This window comes from Dipteris shenzhenensis, chromosome 31 (assembly GCF_047967505.1).
Source record: "Dipteris shenzhenensis isolate YYH24624 ecotype China chromosome 31, Dip_SZ_1.0, whole genome shotgun sequence".
NCBI classification, from domain to species: Eukaryota; Viridiplantae; Streptophyta; class Polypodiopsida; order Gleicheniales; family Dipteridaceae; genus Dipteris; species Dipteris shenzhenensis.
This window is the reverse complement of record NC_141626.1, coordinates 936403-956078: the sequence shown is the minus strand read 5'-3', so window position 1 is coordinate 956078 and position 19676 is coordinate 936403. Positions and strand designations below refer to the sequence as shown.

General features: G+C 41.3%; 1 protein-coding gene across 5 annotated transcripts; it reads left to right on the top strand.

Moving 5' to 3' along the window:
• Nucleotides 1-17478: 17478 nt before the first annotated feature.
• LOC147880876 (co-chaperone protein p23-2-like) lies at nucleotides 17479-19082 on the top strand. Of its 5 annotated transcripts, none has more exons than XR_015540447.1 (6): nucleotides 17479-17603; nucleotides 17788-17974; nucleotides 18086-18254; nucleotides 18416-18482; nucleotides 18591-18633; nucleotides 18771-19082. XR_015540447.1 is itself a non-coding variant. In XM_087369723.1 (6 exons), exons 1-6 carry the CDS (start codon nucleotides 17599-17601, stop codon nucleotides 18797-18799), a joined length of 429 nt encoding a protein of 142 aa, XP_087225849.1. In that variant the 5' UTR covers nucleotides 17479-17598; the 3' UTR covers nucleotides 18800-19082. The 5 variants fall into 5 exon arrangements, 3 of the variants coding, with proteins under 3 accessions (XP_087225849.1, XP_087225848.1, XP_087225847.1); XR_015540446.1 differs by having other exon boundaries at nucleotides 18591-18642; XM_087369723.1 differs by having other exon boundaries at nucleotides 18137-18254; nucleotides 18416-18453; nucleotides 18591-18642.
• The last annotated feature ends 594 nt before the right edge of the window (nucleotides 19083-19676 follow it).

Here is a 19676-nt window from a genome sequence, read left to right as displayed (position 1 = left end):
ATGCTTCTAGCCCCAATACTCTTCAATCTTCGGAAGATCAACCTCAACGCATAGCCTTGCTTCCACCTCTACTTCCCACATGGATTTAGGTGCAAGCTTCCAAACCAAAGAAGTCTCAAAGAAGGAGCCGTGCACCAAATAGTAAGAAGCGACAAAGTCACCTCATGTGGATTCATAAGAGGCTTCTTTAAGCTCAAGGCTACTAGGAAGGCAACACGTATATCTAGGTGCCTAAGTCTTGCTACATAGCCACTCCGACTTCTTGTAAATTCCCCATTTACATCAAGCAGCCTTTGCTTTCATCTAACGAAATGGCCGTAATAGCATCACAAGAACTTGCCTCTAAAATGGAGGTAGTGCCACAAGAACCTATTGCTAGTCCCTTAAGAAAAAGTATCATTAAGGCAAAGCCACAAGCGACTCCCTTTTACTCGCAAATTCTTATGTTGCAAGGGAAGATGTCGATATTTATGGCAATAGTGCCACAAGAACCTGCTCCTAAATGGGAGCACTGACACAAGAACCTCCCGCATCAAAGGAGAAATGTGAGGACCGATGGGTCCCCAAAAGTGACTACTGAATATAGCTTCTACTTCCACCTCGACATCAATAGTTGTCACGGTTAACATACAAGAACCTACTCCTAAAAATGGAGCAATACCACAAGAACCTACCGCCGCACCCACGTTGCAAGTACCAGCTTCAGGCACAAACATTTCCACAAGTGCCCCAAACATTAGAGTAGTTCCTCAAATTTATGAAGATGTTAAAGCTATACTGCTCCCAATAGATGCCGTTAACCTGACCTACATAATTCCACACCCATGAACTGATAACTCCAATCGTTTACAACTCCAAGGCATAGCTCTCCGCTCTCGTTATAGGTGCACTCAGTAAGTACATGGCTTGGAGAGAGGCTAGGTACACTAAGTCCCCGCAAATTTGATTTCGTTAATCATATATTGGGTCTAGGTAAACATAGGCAGTCTACGACATAGGTGAGAATAGGAAGTCTCCACGTCCCCAGTCTACCCTTAGGTGAATATAGCACCCTTCCACTAAGTTCAACACAAGTCCATTTAGGTGACTAGGGCCGTGGATTTGTGCAAGTTCTAATTCAAGGGTCCATAGATCCCACTGCTGCATTTCACACGCCATGGTCGAAGCATCATCAAACACAATTTCCCCATGCACTCACAATTTTGGAATATTAGTGGCTTGGCTAAGTGTATAAACTAAAGCTAGAAAAAAGCTTTATTTTTAGAAAAAGCCAGCTATTCTAGAAGGTGGATGGGCTTTTTGTAAAAGGGTGCATGGAGGAAAGCACGGAGGCTTTTTGTATGATTTTTGCTCGGAAGCTTTTTGAGAAATATACATAAATTTATTCTTCATCAAGAAGGGTACCTGCATAACCTGTCTCATTAGAAAGAGCCCCCCCTACGTGCCTTACTATACTACAAGTCCTGCCAGGCAAACTCTACTCACAAAAATCTTGCAAGAAGCAGGATTATAGAGACGATAGCCTTTGCTTTGTGCACTATACCCAACAAAAAATTATTTAAGTGCCTTATTGGACAACTTGTGTCAAAACTCCACATGCACATGGGCATATGTAACACAACCAAAAATTCTGAAAAGATCCATTGAAGGCTTTCATTCTGAACAAGTAAGAAAAAATCACCCTGCTGCTTTAAGGCTAACTCAACAACGACTGCTAACATTGTAGTCACGGCAACGATAAGCCTAATGCAGTGACTCTAACCCGCTACATTAATAATGCAATCTATTGCTATATAACTTCAATCGCTACTTTATGCCTAACGCGATGACTTCCTAACACAACAAATCTGCCTTAAGGTTAATGTTTACCCGTTCTGCTAATAACACTAACCCATTGCAATAATAACGCTGCTAATGCCAATCGCTACTCTAATAATGCCAATCATCGTGTTAATGCCAATCGCTACACTAATAACGCGTTAATGCTAACGCTGACCCATTGTGTTACTAAGATCCCTATAAAAGGGGGTAGCCTCATTTTGTCTTCCTAGGGCTAGTTTTCACAATGACTCATGTAATTAGAGCGTGACTCACACAGGGAGCTCTAGCTCTACTGTGTGACTGACAGTGCTTTCAACCACAATTCCAAGACCCCTCAACAAAGGTATGGCTACTTGACACACTTGCGAGGCCAACAACCATATATGTAGCATTCTTCTAAGGAAGCAACCTATCAGTGAACCCAGATGACTAGCCTAGAGTGGCATTAGAACAGCCTCGGCCTGCATATCCAAATGGTTTGATAATTAGGGTATTCAGATGGGCCACCTTCCTCCCTTTCAGTATAGCTTAGATGCACCATCACTCTGGATCGTGCAAGATGAGATTACCCATATCATACAATTGGATCTACTCCACCTCTATATATCATGGACTTGGGGTGGGGAAACCAAGAGTTGCCCAGCAAGATCCAATTCTACCAAGATCAATTCTTGAGAGTATCAGAGGATGGAGTGACTATCAAGCCCTAGCATCAGGAGGATAGATAGGTCTCACATGCACTAAGGGTTGCTATCATGAGTCATTGTGAAAACTAGCCCTAGGAAGACTACCCCTAGATAGTTCTATGACCTTAGGCTATCTTTGGCTCCCCTTGGTAAGTGAAGCTGTGCCGATGATGAATTATTTTCTGTGAGGTGTTATCTAGTTGTTGAAGATTATAACCTTGGTCTTGCCAAGGGCCTATCAGGTCTGTGTGTGTGTGTGTCCATAACACATCTAGGTGTTCATAAGGCTCTTTGCATAACACCTCAAGGGCCTCTAGGTGTCTATGTAGGCTTGCCACTGAGAGGAAATGATTTCTATGTCATCTACATATAGCAGTATTTGCGTAGGCCTATGATTGAAGAGGAAATGTATGTCATCGGCATATAGCAATATCTGTATCATCAGATCAAGCATGGTCTCCGTGATCTCTGTATCTAATGTGCCATATAAAGAGTGACACCTTGGCTCAGACTATATCCTCCAAGTAGTGCAGTGATGGATTCGACCTCTACCATGTGTGTTTTGGTTAGCCTCTACATCATGTGTGGTGGCCATGTTACTCCACATTGTCTCTTCCAACTGGTCCATGCTGCTTGGGGCTGACTCGATGGCAAAGAAGTCAGTGATGTGTCGTTGTTCTTGATTTGTCTCCTATGGAAAAGTCACCTCTTGCATTTTTGATATGCTATGTAAGGTCTCTGTGTGTCGTTGCATCTCCATCAAATAGAGGCCAATATAAACCTACTGGTCATGGAAGTACATCAGTTGGGAGAGTGGACCAAACCCATGTCCCTCCTAAAATAAATGGTGCTACCATCCTCAAATCTCATAGTAGGAAGGGAAAGTACATAGGAAGTGCTCCTCTATCTCCACTTCCATCAATGTCCATAGCTTGCAAATCCATTGGTCTCTAGGTGTGCTTGTGGCTCCCCCTGCCTTGATCCTTAGCTCATGGGGTGAGCTTTATATATCATGGACTTGGGGTGGGGAAACCAAGAGTTGCCCAGCAAGATCCAATTCTACCAAGATCAATTTTTGAGAGTATTAGAGGATGGAGTGACTATCAGGCCCTAGCATCAGGAGGATGGATAGGTCTCACACACACTGAGGGTTGCCACTAAATAGTGTGGGTCTCATCCCATGAGCTAAGGATCGAGGCAGGGGGAGCCACAGGCACACCTAGAGACCAATGGATTTGCAAGCTATGGACATTGATGGAGGTGGAGTTAGAGGAGCACTTCCTATGTACTTGCCCTTCCTACTATGAGATTTCTCTACAAGATTTTTTGAAGACATCTATGGTAGCTATGGTGGAGGGATAATGGGACAACAATGGCATAGACGTTTTGCTATTAGGATGAGAGACGAACCAATATGATACCTTGATCATGGTGGAGGGCCCATGGCGGGACTCCTTTGGAGCATTTTTGGACATACATAAAAAGAAGTTTTATTACTTTTGTGTGATTTCATATAGGCAGCAAAAGGAGTTAGACATATGAAGTATAGGAACCCTGCCTATCTTTTTTTATATGAACAAGTACAATTTCTGAATTTCGTATGAAATTCTACAATGTGTAATCAATCAACAACTCGCTTTGACTACGGAGAGGCTCTTATGGAGAAAATACTAGCTTTTGAACATAGGAGGATTGGGTTGCAAAACTAAAATCATGTTCCCCTTGCTTGGAAATTAATGTGAAAAGAAGAGAGATCGTGGTGGCTTCTACTTTTGACTGATTTTGATAACATGCTCCTACAGCTTGGTGATCTCATATACATATGAGGAATGGAGTTTCAAGTTTGAAGTTTAGAGTTTGTGGAATTAGTTCTAGTGGTAAGGAAAAACACACACAAGTCGCACCATTTGGAGATTACAAAAATCTTTGGTCTAATGGTGGACTTAAATGATTTTCTGTTTGCAGCAACTTTCTTCTTGGCATCAAGATTTGGGGGGGTTGGTTATGTGGAACCCCTCCTTGCCCTCGTTGGGTTGGAAAGCTGTGTTGTCTATATTCAACAAAAGGGTCCATGAGGCTATCATAGCCTTGGACTCACAAGAATTAAGAGACCACCCAGATTCTATAAAGCTGTTACTAATGCAACTTTCATTTAGTGATTGGTGTTGAATATTGGTCTTGGGCAAGGGAAGCATCAAGAAGACCTTATCGCTCATCAAACAATTGTCAAAAAAATTAGAACAGTTAATGGAGGAAGACAATACTACCTTAATGGGCTTTGCTGCTGAGAAACCGCCTGAGACAATGAGAAATCTCTTTGTTTATTCCAACTTACCATCTCTAGCTGATCCATTTTCCCCATATAATTTGGGATTGAAATGCTTTTCACTTCCTGAAACAGCATAGCTTTTGCAACATGGAGGGGCTGTCAAATGAAGATCAGGATGCAATTTATTCAGACCAGCTTTTTGACTACCATAGTCACCCCTAAGAAACCTTGGGTATTGGAAGTGGATTTGATGGCATATGATAATAAAACTTGGGAAATGCATGACACAAACTTCTTGGCATATGATAATAAAACTTGGGAAATGCATGACACGAACTTGTTGCCCCATTTGCCCCTATACTTGGCTATTTTTGGCTGATTTAGTGGCAAATGAAAAGAAAATCAAAGCTGAAGCAAAGAGAGCAGCACATAATTTTCAGATCAGCATAGTACACAATTACCCACTTGTAAGTTTTTTTCCCATGTTGGCCTTTGCCACCACGGGTAGATGCCCATCACCCATTGAGGTCTTTGGAAGGTGCAAAAGTAGGATATTAGAAAGTGAGAGGAGGATGCCCAAATACTTAAATGATATCTTCAATGTTGGACACCCCTTCGAGGATGGTAGCACCATTTATTTTAGGAGGGACATGGGTTTGTTCCACTCTCCCAATTGATGTACTTCCATGACTAGTAGGTTTATATTGGCCTCTATTTGATGGAGATGCGGCGACACACAAAGACCTTACATAGCATATCATAAAGCAAGAGGTGACTTTTCCATAGGAGACAAATCAAGAACAAATCAAGAACGACGACACATCAATGACTTCTTTGCCATCGAGTCAGCAGACCCAGGTAGCATGGACTAGTTGGAAGAGATAGCGGCATGGAGACAACATGAAGGTGGCATGGATCAATTGGAAGAGACAGTGTGGAGTAACAAGGCCACCACACATGATGTAGAGGCTAACCAAAACACACATGGTAGAGGTCTAATCCATCACTGCACTACTTGGAGGATATAATAGTCTGAGCCAAGGTGTCACTCTTTATATGGCACATTAGATACAGAGATCACGGAGACCATGTCCCCTGCCACAGCATGAGATGGCACAATAGATGCAAATATGAGACATTTATGCATCCCATCGGAGAGCCTCCATGGCCCCCGAATATGTATTTGAAGCACTAGCTTGTATGAGTTACTTTCTTGATTGTACTTAGTCTCATAGGAGTGTGAGGCCTTCCAAAGACATTAATACAACTCTCTCTCTCTCTCTCTCTCTTCTCTCCCCTTTTTCAATTGTGGGTGGAAATTTTTAAGAAGGTAACCTTATTTGAATTGCTTTCAATAAGTAGGCTCAAATGTATTGTCATACTTGCTTGCATAATTGATCAACATTGTATTTGTAAACCTCAATGATCCATTGCAATCTCTTAAGAAAATGATTATGCTCTACATATGCTCATTTTTAATATTTCACAAATAGCTTGAGTTAGAACTTGATCTACTTCACAAGATAGATATTTAGGTGAAGCTATGTATTAAAACTTGTATATTGACACTTTAGCAAAGAGCAAGCTTCATTTTGTGTAGCAATATGTGTATGGAAGTGTTATGAATTCTAAAGATTAAATATTTTTCTATGTTTTTCCATGAACTTGGGTAAAAGAGTGTAGCGAATGAAAAGATGTCCTTGTGTGGTCCAAAGCCCTCATATGGCATAGTGTACTTTGGAGCTAGTGCTCATAGATGACACATGGATTTTCGAACTAAACTCCCATATACAAATATGTGCATCTATGGTCCTTGGAGATAGTAAGGTGATAAAAACCCTCTTCATTGTCCTATTATCAGCCTTTTGGACATTATAGATGTTTTTACATGGCTAGGGGGTGGGGTATTGGGATGCCCACTATACTCGATGCATCTTGTGACAAGTGGCAAGCTTTGGTGGTTTTTCCAACATGGTCTCAAAGAAGGGGCAGCCCTACAAACTCTAATAGTTTTGGTCTCTTGCATCTGCACATGGAAACTTTCTAATAGGTTATTGTGTTGAACTTAACATGCACATTGCAAGATGTGATGCCCTCATGTGCTCTAGTGGCATCTACTTATTTGATGACAAACTGTATTGTGATTCTCTAGGAACCGAGTCGCTGTGTGTGGTTGGTTGCATTTATAGTGGCTCTTGAACAACCTATGTGGGTTGACCTTTACAGGGAGTCAATTTAACCTATGTGGAGCAGGCTGTATTTTGGTAGTTGGCCCATGGGGGTGTTGGAAAATGGTTCTTGTGTGGCCCAAACCCTTGTATGGCATAGTTTAATTGAGAGTTGGTTCTCACAGATGAGACATGGATTTCGACATTAAAATCCCAAATATGTGCAACTATGATCCCTAGATATATTAAGGTGGTAAAAACCCTCTTCATTGTCTTGTTGGCCTTTTGAATAGTGGAGAGGCTTCTCCATGGTTAGGAGATACGAGGCTTGGACCCCCCATGCTCGATGCATCCTATGATAAGCGGAAATATCTGGTGGATTTTTCCTAACTATAGCGATGTGCGTATAGGAGTGTTTATAAAGATTGTTATTTCTAAAGATTAAATGGTAATATATGTTTTCCCATTAGCAATGTGACAAAATATGAAGAGGGGAGAGGAGAAGAGTGGAAATGAGGAGAGAGGGCACAGCTAGAGAGCACACCACAAATGACTAACTATATTCTAGATTTAGTTGAAAATGTAGAATATATAAACCCATTTAGGGTTAGGGTTAAGGCATCTAACCCTTTCCTTTATAGCACTCTATCAGTGTTAGTTCTATGCACATATGATCACATGATGTTGAGATTGGTCTCTCAACACCTTCCCTCAAGACCAACATCATGAAGTAGGCCTTCCCTCAAGATGATGATTTTGGGGAATCGAAGAAGGACTGAGCGTTATTTTAGCTCTTCACTCTTCTGTGTATTGAAACTCTATCGATATTTTTTAAAATTCTCTTCAAAACTCACCATCATCAGCATCCACTCTATGTTAGCCAAATCCTCGTGCTATGTCAACTTCGTGATCTATTTTTAGCCAAAGAATTAATACCCAACCCCAGTAGCGAAGCTTCCTCTACTTTCCCACCCTCTCCTACTTCCTCCAATTTCTACACTCTCCTTACCCCTTCCCTCCCAAATGGATCAATCTGAGGCGCAGCCCAGCTCACACATGAACATAATCTGCAAATCACAAGGTTTTAACCCCTCGGCACATAATGGTTGGAGCAGATTCTTGGGGGGTTGTTATTCATTCCCAATTTCGAGGCAACATACAGGACTTTCGCTTCTATTGTCCTCGAGCAAACTGCAAGGAGTCATTCATAATACAAATGCTCACCTTCTCTAGCTTGTACTCTTCCACCAACTGAGCTTCATCCCTTTTTATAACAAATACTAGCTCGCCATTTGTACAAAAAGTTAGCCCACACAAGTGCACAAACAAGCGAGTGCTAGGGATGCCAAAATGGTGTGTGATGGACACAAAAATACCTTGTAGCATGATATTTTGGTGTGTGCAACCAAGGTTCAAAATGGGCTCAATTTGGATCCCAAATAAGGGAGTTTTTTTAAATTGTGTTGAAGTTCATCTAACACAGTTGTACGTTGGCTTGGAGCAAGTACTACAAATTGCAGAGTTGTCTGAGTTCATACGATTTTGCTTTGCATTTGAGGGGAGGCTTTTAGTAAAATATGGGACTTATAAGGCTAGGGAGGCATCGTATCCCACTTGTTTGAGGGCTAATTTCACTGACAATGACAATTGTGACAATCACTTTGGTTGTGCCACAATATAGAGATAACCTAGTCATTGACTCCTTCTATTGGATTGAGGGTCCCACCATTGTTAAGAAAACTATTGGTGAAGGTGGAACATGCAACTTCTCTCTTCACATAGATGCAACTACGAATGTTATTAGAGGAGAACCTTTTGACAGTGTCCTTAGAATGCTTCCTGAGACGACAATTTCTTGCTACGTGCCTTGGGCATCTTCTATCATTCGTACAGCCAGGGGGACCATCTCTATAGTTGTTGGCACAATTGCTCTTGTGATAATAAAGGCGGACACATCTTTGACAATAGCGGATGGGCCGTTGCATGAAGACCGAGCTATTGTGAGTATCATTATGTTGTCACATATTATTTTGTGAGAAGATGGCACTCATCTTAGTCGTTAATCTAACTTTCCAACAACATTCTTTCAGCTTCACTTTGTTGGTGAGCGCAAGAATGTGTTGTCACGCTTAATCCAGGAGTACCATGAAGAGGGCATTGTCATGTACACCTTGAGAAATGTCTCCTACATGCGTGGCAAAAATGGATTGGGTTTTTTAGATCCGGCAATAACTCCCTTGATCTAGGCTATGGATCTTAAATTAGTGGAAAATAGGATTCCATGCCACATGAATCTGTGATAGGGTAGATTTTATGGACAAATTCAATAATGCTACCCAGACTAGCGGATGGCTGCATGCAAACAAGGAGTACCATTTTTATCAATTCATGTATGAAATGGTTCGTCGGGCATTAGGGCTACCCAGCATTTCAAAACCTTATGCCGCATGTACCAGAACATTGAGGTTGGCCTTAACATTCATGAACGTTGGCAAAGATGGGGAGAAAATGTTACAAGAGGTAGTGGTGATGGTAAGGATGAGTCAACCTCATGAAATGGGCAATGTGGCAAGGAGTCAGAGGAAGGGGGACATGAGAATGACTCCAAAAGTGAAAAGTGATGATGGCATGCTACTCAATGGAGCCTTTTAGGGGTTGTGTAGTCTCAATGGTGACTCACGTGTCGTGGGGATCTCGAAGGAATGCCGATGGAGCCTCCTCTCCAAGCTACTCCTTGTGAGAGCAGTGCAAAGCACAAGCCATCTGCATGTGTCACTCAAGCGGCTCCCGGAGTGTTGCAATGTGTTTCCACGAGAGAAAGAGGGAAGGGGGAGAAGGGAGAGGAGAGGGAGAAGGGGAGAAGAGAGGGGACAAGGGAGGGAGGAGGAGGAGGGAAGGGGAGAGTGAGGGGGGATGGAGTGGCAACCACAAAGGCACTACAAGGGAAACAAGAGAACACCCAAAGACACTCTTGGAAGAGAAGAGGGAGCTTGTATTCCAAACTTGTTCATACAACAATGAAGACCAAAGTCAACCATTTGGCCTTTTATACAAGTCACCAACCATTTTCCTTTATGCACTCTCCCTTTCTTTACATCCACAAGGCTCTTAGGCCCGTAGGGTGCCAAGGTGTCTTCTCTATCCTTTTCTTCTCTCTTCTATTGTTACGTCTCTCTGGGTGTCAAAAATAGCACTTGTGTTAACTATATAAGAGTGCTTAGGACAAGCCTAGCATTAGGACAGGCTCCTAATCGAGTCCCAGATAGCGCTTGTGTTAACCTCGCCCATCTGAGTCCTAAACCATTTGAGGCTCAAAACCTAGAGTGGCGAGGCCGATCTTGAGCCATTTGTGGCTCAAACCCCGTAAAGCCTGTAACTGTACTCCCTCCATGGCTGCGACCATTGAATTAAAGCATGCAGCCTAATCACCTCTAATCACTCATTACACCACGCATTCTGCGAATGTATTATGTGGATGTTAACATGCCCCCCTTCCTATTGGCTGAGCCGCCCTCAAATCAGCTGTGCTAGAGGAGGTGGGTGGAGAGGACCATCTTGAGGATTGCATAGCAGTCCAATTGGCAGGGAGTGATCGAGGTCAAGTACGAGCAGAACTTCCAAAAATGGGTGGCGTGCATGTCCTCGTATGTGTGGATGTGATGGCCATGGAGATTGCAGACTCGGAGGTAGAGATGGAGGTTCTGAAACTGAGTGGGGCCGATGTCAGGGTTGAAGACAATCTAATTGTTGAGATTGTGGAGCTTGTCATCAATCGGTCGATTGTGGGTGGGGAGATCTCAGAGAAGTAAGAGAATAAGGCGATTGAAGTGGACAGCTGCAACAACTGTGGGATCAGTGGGGACGGAGCCGTAGGTGTCATTGAATGATTGAAGGCAGAAGAAAAATCCATTCTGTGTCATTTCCTTCGAAAAATTGTACTTCAAAAAGTTGTACAAGATGTTGGGGTCCGGTTGGAGCTCGCAGAACTCGGCCCAGGTCCATCGACGTTCCATGGGAAGGTATAAGGGATGGATCCGTTGGTCGACGTGGGCACTGCGGTAGTAGTGCCAAAATTGCTAATGCGCCAGTGAGGTTGGAGGTCGGTGTCAGCGTGTACATGCACGCGCACACACATACACACATACACGCACATACGTGCGCACACACACACGTATACTTCCTCCCCTTTACACTTTCTTTTTAACCACCCCACACACCAAGCACACTAATCCTCCCATACCTCCTCTAATCCCTTCTCAACCCATGCACTCATTCGCTCCTTACTCCACTTGTGACTTAAACTTTTTTATGATTATCTAAGAATCCATATGGTGTCTATATTCCTAGGTAAAGTGATAACAAGCCGGGGAAAACAAGCATTACCTGTCTACCCAAATGTAACTATGATCTTCTAACACCTAGTTTGTTTGGATGGTGGCAGGTAAGTGAACCTTGACCTCGAAACCTGGACTGCCTGAGGATTCGACATCTTTTTTCAATGTTGTATCTGTCAAACTCAATATTATTAAAAATTCTTAATTTTGGTGGAACTCTAGTTGTTGCTTTTTTCAACTTAGATGTCTCAAACATTTTTTCCTTATATGTTTTCCTTTTTTAACTTTTTATCCAATTGATAGAATTAATTGTATGGCTCAATTATTGATGGGACTTTTGATCTAAACATACGCACACACACACATGCGTACGCGAGTATGCACATGCACGCATGCACATGCACACACACACACACACATACACACACACGCATGCACATGCGCAAGCACACCTACACACAAAAAAGTGTGCATGTGTGCATGCACACACACACATGCACGCACACACACATATCTATGTTGAATCTAGGTCAACAAGTACACAACACTAAGCACCAACACCACGGTCATAGCTCCAAGGACTAGGTGGCTAGCGTCCGAGCAGCAAGGTGGAACAACAAGAATATAACAAGAAGTATAACAAGAATCGTGGTGACAGAGGACCTCAGAGGGAATGTAGGAGATTGGATCACCAACCCAATGAGTCAAATAGGGAATTGTAGGTGATTGAGAGAGGAGTGAGAGTCGAGGGGCTATCAGTCTCACCACACTGTGCTTGTAACTTGTCTTTATTTTAGTTGTGAGAGTGAAGTCCTGTTGCTTAGAGAGAGAAACCTATGTTTTGGTCAAGGCATACACCTGCACTGTTTGTTGCACAAGTACCACTTTATAACTAGTGTTGTTTGTAACAAACCAAGGTCCCTTAATAATACATGCTTTTTCAATTTATATATAGATTTTGTTGTTTGCTCATAATTTGACTTCTGCTCTTCCACTTGTTTCTGCACGATTTTGCCCACCCCCCTATAAGTTCATTGGCAACTTCACCCATTGCACCAAGCAGGCACGATCCCTTTCCAACAAGAATTTTAGGGAGTGCAAGAGAGGCCATTTTCACCAAGCATGGCATGATCCCTTTCCAGCATTGGGTATGTGGATCAATGAGGGGAGAGAAAAAAGACTGTTAACATTCGGTGATCCTTCTGGGGATACATGTGCTAAAGTATGAGTGGAGAATTGAGATAGACACTTTGAGCAACAACTCATGCTGAGACAAGCACAGTTGCTTTGATATAGCTTAATATTACAAAAGATACATTCAAGTAGCAAACATGATTTGAAGACTTTGAAGAAGTGCTTGATAACTGGTGTCTGGATAGAGGAGTGTCACTAAGAAGCCTATAGAATCTTTTGGGCCTTGACCAATGTATGATGCATGCTCGAAATGAGCCCTAGGTCTGCAACCAAGAGCGAAGAACACTTGCACCAAGGCAGTTGGAACTTGTAGAACATGGACCGATGAACATCTAGGATGATTTCCAAACCAAGAATGGATAGCCAACGTGAACGATTGCAAGTAGCAAAGGGTTGGCAAATGGGAGCTCAAGGATGGCAATGACATGGCCCCTTGCATTGTGAAATGGCATTTGACTACTACACTAACACTAAGAGTCACACCCATGACTTGAGTTACCACATGTAGCAGAGTCCTCAAGGTCGTGGGATGACTAGAGCCAAGATGCTGAATCCAGCGAGCCCATCTACAAGCCTAGCCATGAGCACATCCATCTAACTACAAACATTTGGTTTGGAGGTAAGACGTGCCTTACACTAGGAATAAAGAAGAAGATTTGCCCACGAGACAAAGGGGGAGCAAGAACAAAACCAAGATTATGATCAGTGGAACAAGAATCAAGCTAGGAGCATAGTTGCTATAATCAAGGCACAAAGGTTATGAGGAGCTATTTCTAAAGTATTCCATTTCGTGTGTCAAGCCCTAGGTCTAATTGAACTACATCTAAAAGGCAAACAACTCAAACTTGGAGTCCAGTACAAGTCCAAGGGCACAAACAAAAGAGCACGATTGTGATTGGATGTTGCCAAGCACATAGCCTGGCCAAAGTAAGGGATTATGGAGAACAAATACTATCACCAATTGGACCTGCTGCACTTGTGAGTCACAACCAAACCAAGGCAGTTCAATCCGATGGATCCAGATCCATGGATCCAAATCCAGCAGACATTGTCCCAGAACTGGCAGTGATCAACAAGGCAAAGTTGGTGCAACCAATCAAGGTTAAATTTCAAGAATTCAAGCGTGCTGATGAGATGAAGACCCATATAGTCACTTGCGGTCTTTTTTGCAAGTGTGCCATATAAGGTGTTATAACCAAGGAAGAGTATATGAACTACTTTACTTGCACGTTGACTAAAATCACTCAACATTGGTTCAACCGATTTTCAATTGGCTATTTTACAGACTGGCGATAGATCTTTGAGGCATTCCTCATAAGATTTAGGCAAGAGATCAATGAAGAGGATGTCCATACTAAGATTAGTGACTTGAACCAGAAAGAGAACAAACCCATACAAGACTTTGTCTTAAAAATGTGGCCCCTCATTAACTACCTGAGCATGCCACTAGATGATAAGTTGCTATGTGCTTGGTTGATTACAAGTTGCAGTCAGATAGAACTATGGTCTCTTGAGATTGTTAATCCGACCACATGAGGAATTGCAAATTTGTGGAGTGGCATTAGGAAAGAGCAGACCTACCAAAGCGAAGACAAAGAAGAATGAGGAAGAGACATTGTTGAAACAAGATAAGCAAAGACTTAAAATAATTGGGCTTCCAAGGTATACCAAGTCTAGATAAGAAATGGTGCAACAAGTGTTCTTCTTGGAAAGATCACACAGAAATTGATTTCCAAACCAAGCATTATGGCACATGTAACAAGTTGATAAGGCATGATGACTCCCAATGCTGGTACAACAAAAACCACAATGTAGGTATGAACTAGGTTATGCAAGAAGCCAAGCCAAAGGACCAAGGGCCAAACAAAATAATGGTAAATGTAAGAATGAAAGAGGTAGAAATCAAGGCACATCACAATTGCGTTGCTATTTTTGTGATGAAAATCATGTCAAGGCCGACATGTAAATTATAACAAGAGCATATTAAATTGCTAAAAAATAATCAAGAAAGAAATGAAGTTTATCCGGCATGCCAAGTCATTTTGGAAGAGGTGATATATTTTCTTATTATTTTACATGTCCAATTTGTTAACATTCAATCAAAGGTATTGAATAGATTTGAATTGGTATAGGTGGTGATATATCTCTGTGGGAAGATTGCCATTGTTTATATACATTACAGTAGGCAAGATTTGCATTGTGGTAATTACTAGGTCAATGGTGCATCACTACTATGGATGCAAATATAGAGATTTGTGGAACGAGCCAATATATTACTATTAGCTAGCTAAGCAGTGAGCCACGTCTTACAATTGGTTTCCATTATCCTCTTGCTTTCTAGGTAGCTGATGTACTAAGCACATATGGAGACACTTAGCCAAAGCGTAATTGAAGCAAGCAAGCTAAAGGATGATCCTTCAACATTGACATATTATGTGGGCTAGTCATCAAGTTCTCAATGAGGCAATGGAAAAATTGACATGTTACAGTGGTCGACCAGCAAGTGGTAGTTTTTTTTCTGATAGTAGTTTTGAAGTTGGATACTTAGTGCATGTGTATGTGGTAAAACTTTTGGGGTTTGCTATGATTAGTGATTATGTTGCATGTCATTGAGTTGGTGGTTTTTGTTTGTGAGTTAGTTTTTACATTACCTATTAATTTAAAAGCATTTGGGCAAGAGTTTTGAGGGTTAGTAGTGAATTCTATAAGGTGCAATGTAGGCATTGTGACATGTGTGGTGAGGATTTTGCATGCTTTGTAAGAGCTGCAAGATGCATGGTGAGGACTGTGAGGTGGATGATGCTTTGTAAGAGCTGCAAGGTGTGTGTCAAGTGTTTGGCATGCTTGTAAGGGTTGTGAGCTTTTGTGCAAGTTTGCATTATTTTGCTTGCTTTTGTGGAGATTCTTGGTGATAGCATTATGGTGAGGTCTATCTTGTGCTATAAAGCTATCAGATGGTTTGAGTTTTTTGTCTTAGCTAGACGTTGTTGTTGCTGGGGATTGTTGATGCAATTTAGTTGTCAACCTTAGAGAGTTTGAGGTTGTGGGTTGTGTGAATAAGAGTTTTGTCAAGGATGATTAGGCTTAGAGGATATTGGGGAATTTGAAAGGCTTTTGTACTTTTGTGATGATCGAAGATTTTGATTCTTTGGATTTGGGTAATATGTTGAAGTGTTTTGTGCTTTAGGTTGTTAAGAGAAATGACAAAATTTACGCTCAAGTACTCTAGTTGCCTTGTAGAAGAGTTTTGGTAGAATCCTATGTCAACGTCAAGAATTGTGTGTCGTTTGGGTTAGTGTTATAATTATGGTTGACATTGTCAAGCATTCTCTATTCACATCTTCTAGGGCTTCTTTGACAACTCAAATGCATAGATCTATAAAGGTGGAGGGTTTGAAAGCTGTTAGAAAGAGCTTAAGGTGATTGGTTTGAAAGATGGTGTGGAATGAGCTTGATTTTATTCCTGTATCTGCTCTAGCATCTTCATTGTAAGTGATTTCATGTAAGATTTACTCCATTTTGGTTAAGTTGTCTTTTTCAATGAGTGGAATGGTGAGTTGTCTTTTACAATGAGTGGAGTAGTGAGTTGTCTTTTGATAGTTTTGTAAGTCAACTTTTTCCTTGGATATAATGGCTTGTGTAGATCAGACATTGTGTTTGATTATACTATTGTTTATTTGTTTATCTCTAGATTTTTTGCTAGAGAATATGACTTGATCCAATGATTGAGATCATTTTGTAGCTAAGCTCTAACCTTGATGAGAGCAACAACGATGGTGATGACAATATAATACTATCAAGAAGAAAGAGGTAGTTTTTTATCTACGTTTGTTCGTTGTACTCTATTGTCACATTGCATTAGACATCACATATGGCCAAAGAGCAAGCATGATAATTGTTGATTCAAACTAGAGGAGTGTTTATTTTATGTTGGAGATCGCTGCTTGGCTTCCTTGCTTGAGTCACTTAATATATATTAAAAATAGGTTATTAATCTAGATCAAAAACCACTTTAATGGCCAAAGAACAAACATGTAAATAACGAAACTTGATTGTCTATTTGACTTTGGAGATTAGTGCTTGAGGAGCAAAAACAATGATGCAAACAATATAATACTATCAAGACGGAAGACAGTCTAGTATCAATGTTTGCTCATTGAGTTAAATGTTCACATTGCATTAGACATCATATATGGCCAAAAAACAAGAATGATAACTATTGATACAAACTATGCGATTGTTTATTTCATGTTGGAGATCAACCTTGTATGAGTCACTTAAGAGATGTTTAAAATATAGATTGAAAAGATTAAGTAGCACTACTTTAATGGCCAAAGAACAAACATGCAAATAACAGATTTTGGAGATTAGTGCTTGGCTTCATTAATTTAGCCACTCAAGACGTATCAAGAGTGCACAAGTGTGCGTGGGGACTACCTCCTAGTATAGTGGTAAAGCAAGAGATATTGGCTCCAAAAGAGAAAGTGAATGATTTTAAAAAGAGTGTTGAGCTATTAAAAAGCAATTTTTGTAGGATGATCCCATAAATGGCAATTTGAAACTCTTCTTAGTTATTTTTTCTAAAGTTCCATGTGAAAATTCACAAAAGAGTTTCAATCCTCAACTATAGCACTCCCTCTAACAGGCTGTTCCCATGATGGTAGAAATGCCACGATTTGCTAAAAGAGCACAGAGTTCCCACGAAGAGCCCCAAGATTTTAGCTGACACTGTAGGTGTGCTGATGGAGATGGAATTTCCTCCTCTCTACTCGGGCATTTTGGGGCTTCATTTAGTTCTAGGACTAGACGACACATTGTTGCAGGCAATTGTGTGGCAGATGTACGAGTTTGCATTGGCGTTGGCGCGGGGACGTCTACTTCCGTATGCCTAGGCTTGTGGCATATTTGCCAAATGGGCTCTAAAGGAGGCACCGCTAGACACTCCTAATAAAAAATAAGTTTTAAATGTTGCATATAAGACATGATACTTTTTATTAATGCGGGAAACATTCATTGATTGCAAACCATTTGCCGACTCCACGTTCCCCTAAAACACTCCAGAATTGGGGAAGGGGGAGAAATCTTTGCCCTTAGTGGAGCGTTGGAGCTTTGTCTGAGAGTTCAGTATGAGGTAGGTAACCCAGCGCTTCTTAGTCCTGGATGAATTTTCTCACTTGGGTTTCCTTTCTCATTTTCTTTTAATCTGTGCGACTTCTTGTCCTCTCTCCACTGGAAATGAACTGTGCACCCGCTTTTTTGTTCATCGTAAAAAGCTTGGTGCTAACTCATCGCTAACATGGATTTCTTGTTTACAGTCGGCATCCCGAGATAGTTTGGGCCCAAAGATCTGAACATATTTTCTTGACAGTGGAATTGCCTGATTCGAAAAGTCCGAAAGTAAAGCTTGAACCAGAGGGGAAGTTTGTTTTTTCTGCTACAGCAGGAGCGGATGATCATCTTTTTGAGATTGAAGTTGAGCTGTTCAACAAGATAAACGTCGAGGTATGTAGGGATGGACATTCTCTGGTCGGATTTGTTAGTGAGAATTACTTAGCTTTCGCTTGATAATTATTTTCTTTCCCAGTATGAATGACCTTTGTAAGATTGTCGCAGTCTAGCAAAATAAATGTTGGGCTCAGGCATATTTTTTGCATAATTCAAAAGCAAGAGAAGGGCTGGTGGAAGAGATTGCTAAAGGCTGAGGGCAAGCCTCCGCCTTACTTGAAGGTTGATTGGAACAAGTGGGTTGACGAAGATGAGGAGGATGCTGAAGGTTCTAAATGTAAGCAGACCTTGAAATAAAATAGAGTTCATGTTTTTCTTGTGGCTTGCCAAGAGAGCTTAATGCTGTTTGAAGTTAATCTGGAGGCTTGGGAAGTTCTAGTCTGAAGACTGCCAGGATGGAGTCATCACACTAAGGCTTTCCTTGTGGTTGATTTTCAGTTGACAACTTTGACTTTGGCGGCATGGATGACTTTTCGGTATGAAGATTTGACTGCATACCAGAGAAGTCAGTGCTCATGTCTCCTGAGCTGGATATTACTGTGATCACATCTGTCATTTTAGGTGTAGTCAAATGTTCAATCGAGGTAATCTTGTGTCTTTTCCATTTTTGCAGCAACATGATACCTCTGATGTAGAGGCGGAGAGTGATGATGAAGGTATGCTGTGTAAGTGTTCTGATCCTTGCTATTTCCAGAATTTCCAAGTAGATTTTTGCTGCAGTGCTGCTATGTCCTCGCTCTTCAGGAATTGATGCAGATTTGCAAAGGCTGAGTTTTCCCTTCAATGGTTACAGATCTTCCAGACCTGCAAAACTCGAGCTAGTGTCTGCTTGTCCACACAAGATCTGGGACACCAATATTGTGATGATCTCTGGATTCTATAGACCAAAAATGGATCAGAGTTCTGAATTAGCAGGTTGTTTTCCATAGGAAGTAAAAATCATTTTGTATTTTAATTTGACATAAAAGAGGCATATAAGTACATAGAGATAGCCATAGGTTGTTTTGGACTTCTCGTCAACAATCTTATACCTCGATGTAATGAAACATATGCCCATTTGTTTTGTTCTTATATGAGTAGGATCATGTAACCCACCTTGTGCTTGCCCAGTTTTGTTCTTCAGTTTACCGATGATTGTGTGCTTTTTTCTGAAGTTTGTTAACCTCGCACTTCAGGAGTTCCTGAGTTGTTGCTTTGTATGAGACTCCTTTGCAATCCCTTGCAGCTCATCTTCAATGCATAGCCCTTCCTAGTATGATGGCAGCCGGCTTATATCCCTCTTTGGCCTTTGATAGTCTCCACGTTTTCAACCCTCCATTCTTAGATTGCTTTTTTCATTTTTCCACTCTTTTATTCCCCATGCTGAAGCCTCACAACTGAACTTTTATCTTGTTTACTGTTTTTAGGGCAATAATGTTTGCATCTAAACGCACCCCTGTGCTGGCTAATCTGTACATCTAGGGTGTAATTGTTAGTCTAAATCAGAAAGTTTTTGCACTGAATGTGCTCCCATCTTTTAGGCAAAGAATGGTTACTTATTCAACTTGTACTTGTTCGAGGCAGAATCTAGTGATATTAATTTGTGATTCTCATATGTTTTACTGTTGAGTATCTTAAAGAGTGTGTTAATAGCAAGCTAGATAATAGGAGGCCACCAAATACTTAAGGCGGAATCTTGTGACATGTAAGTTGTGATGCT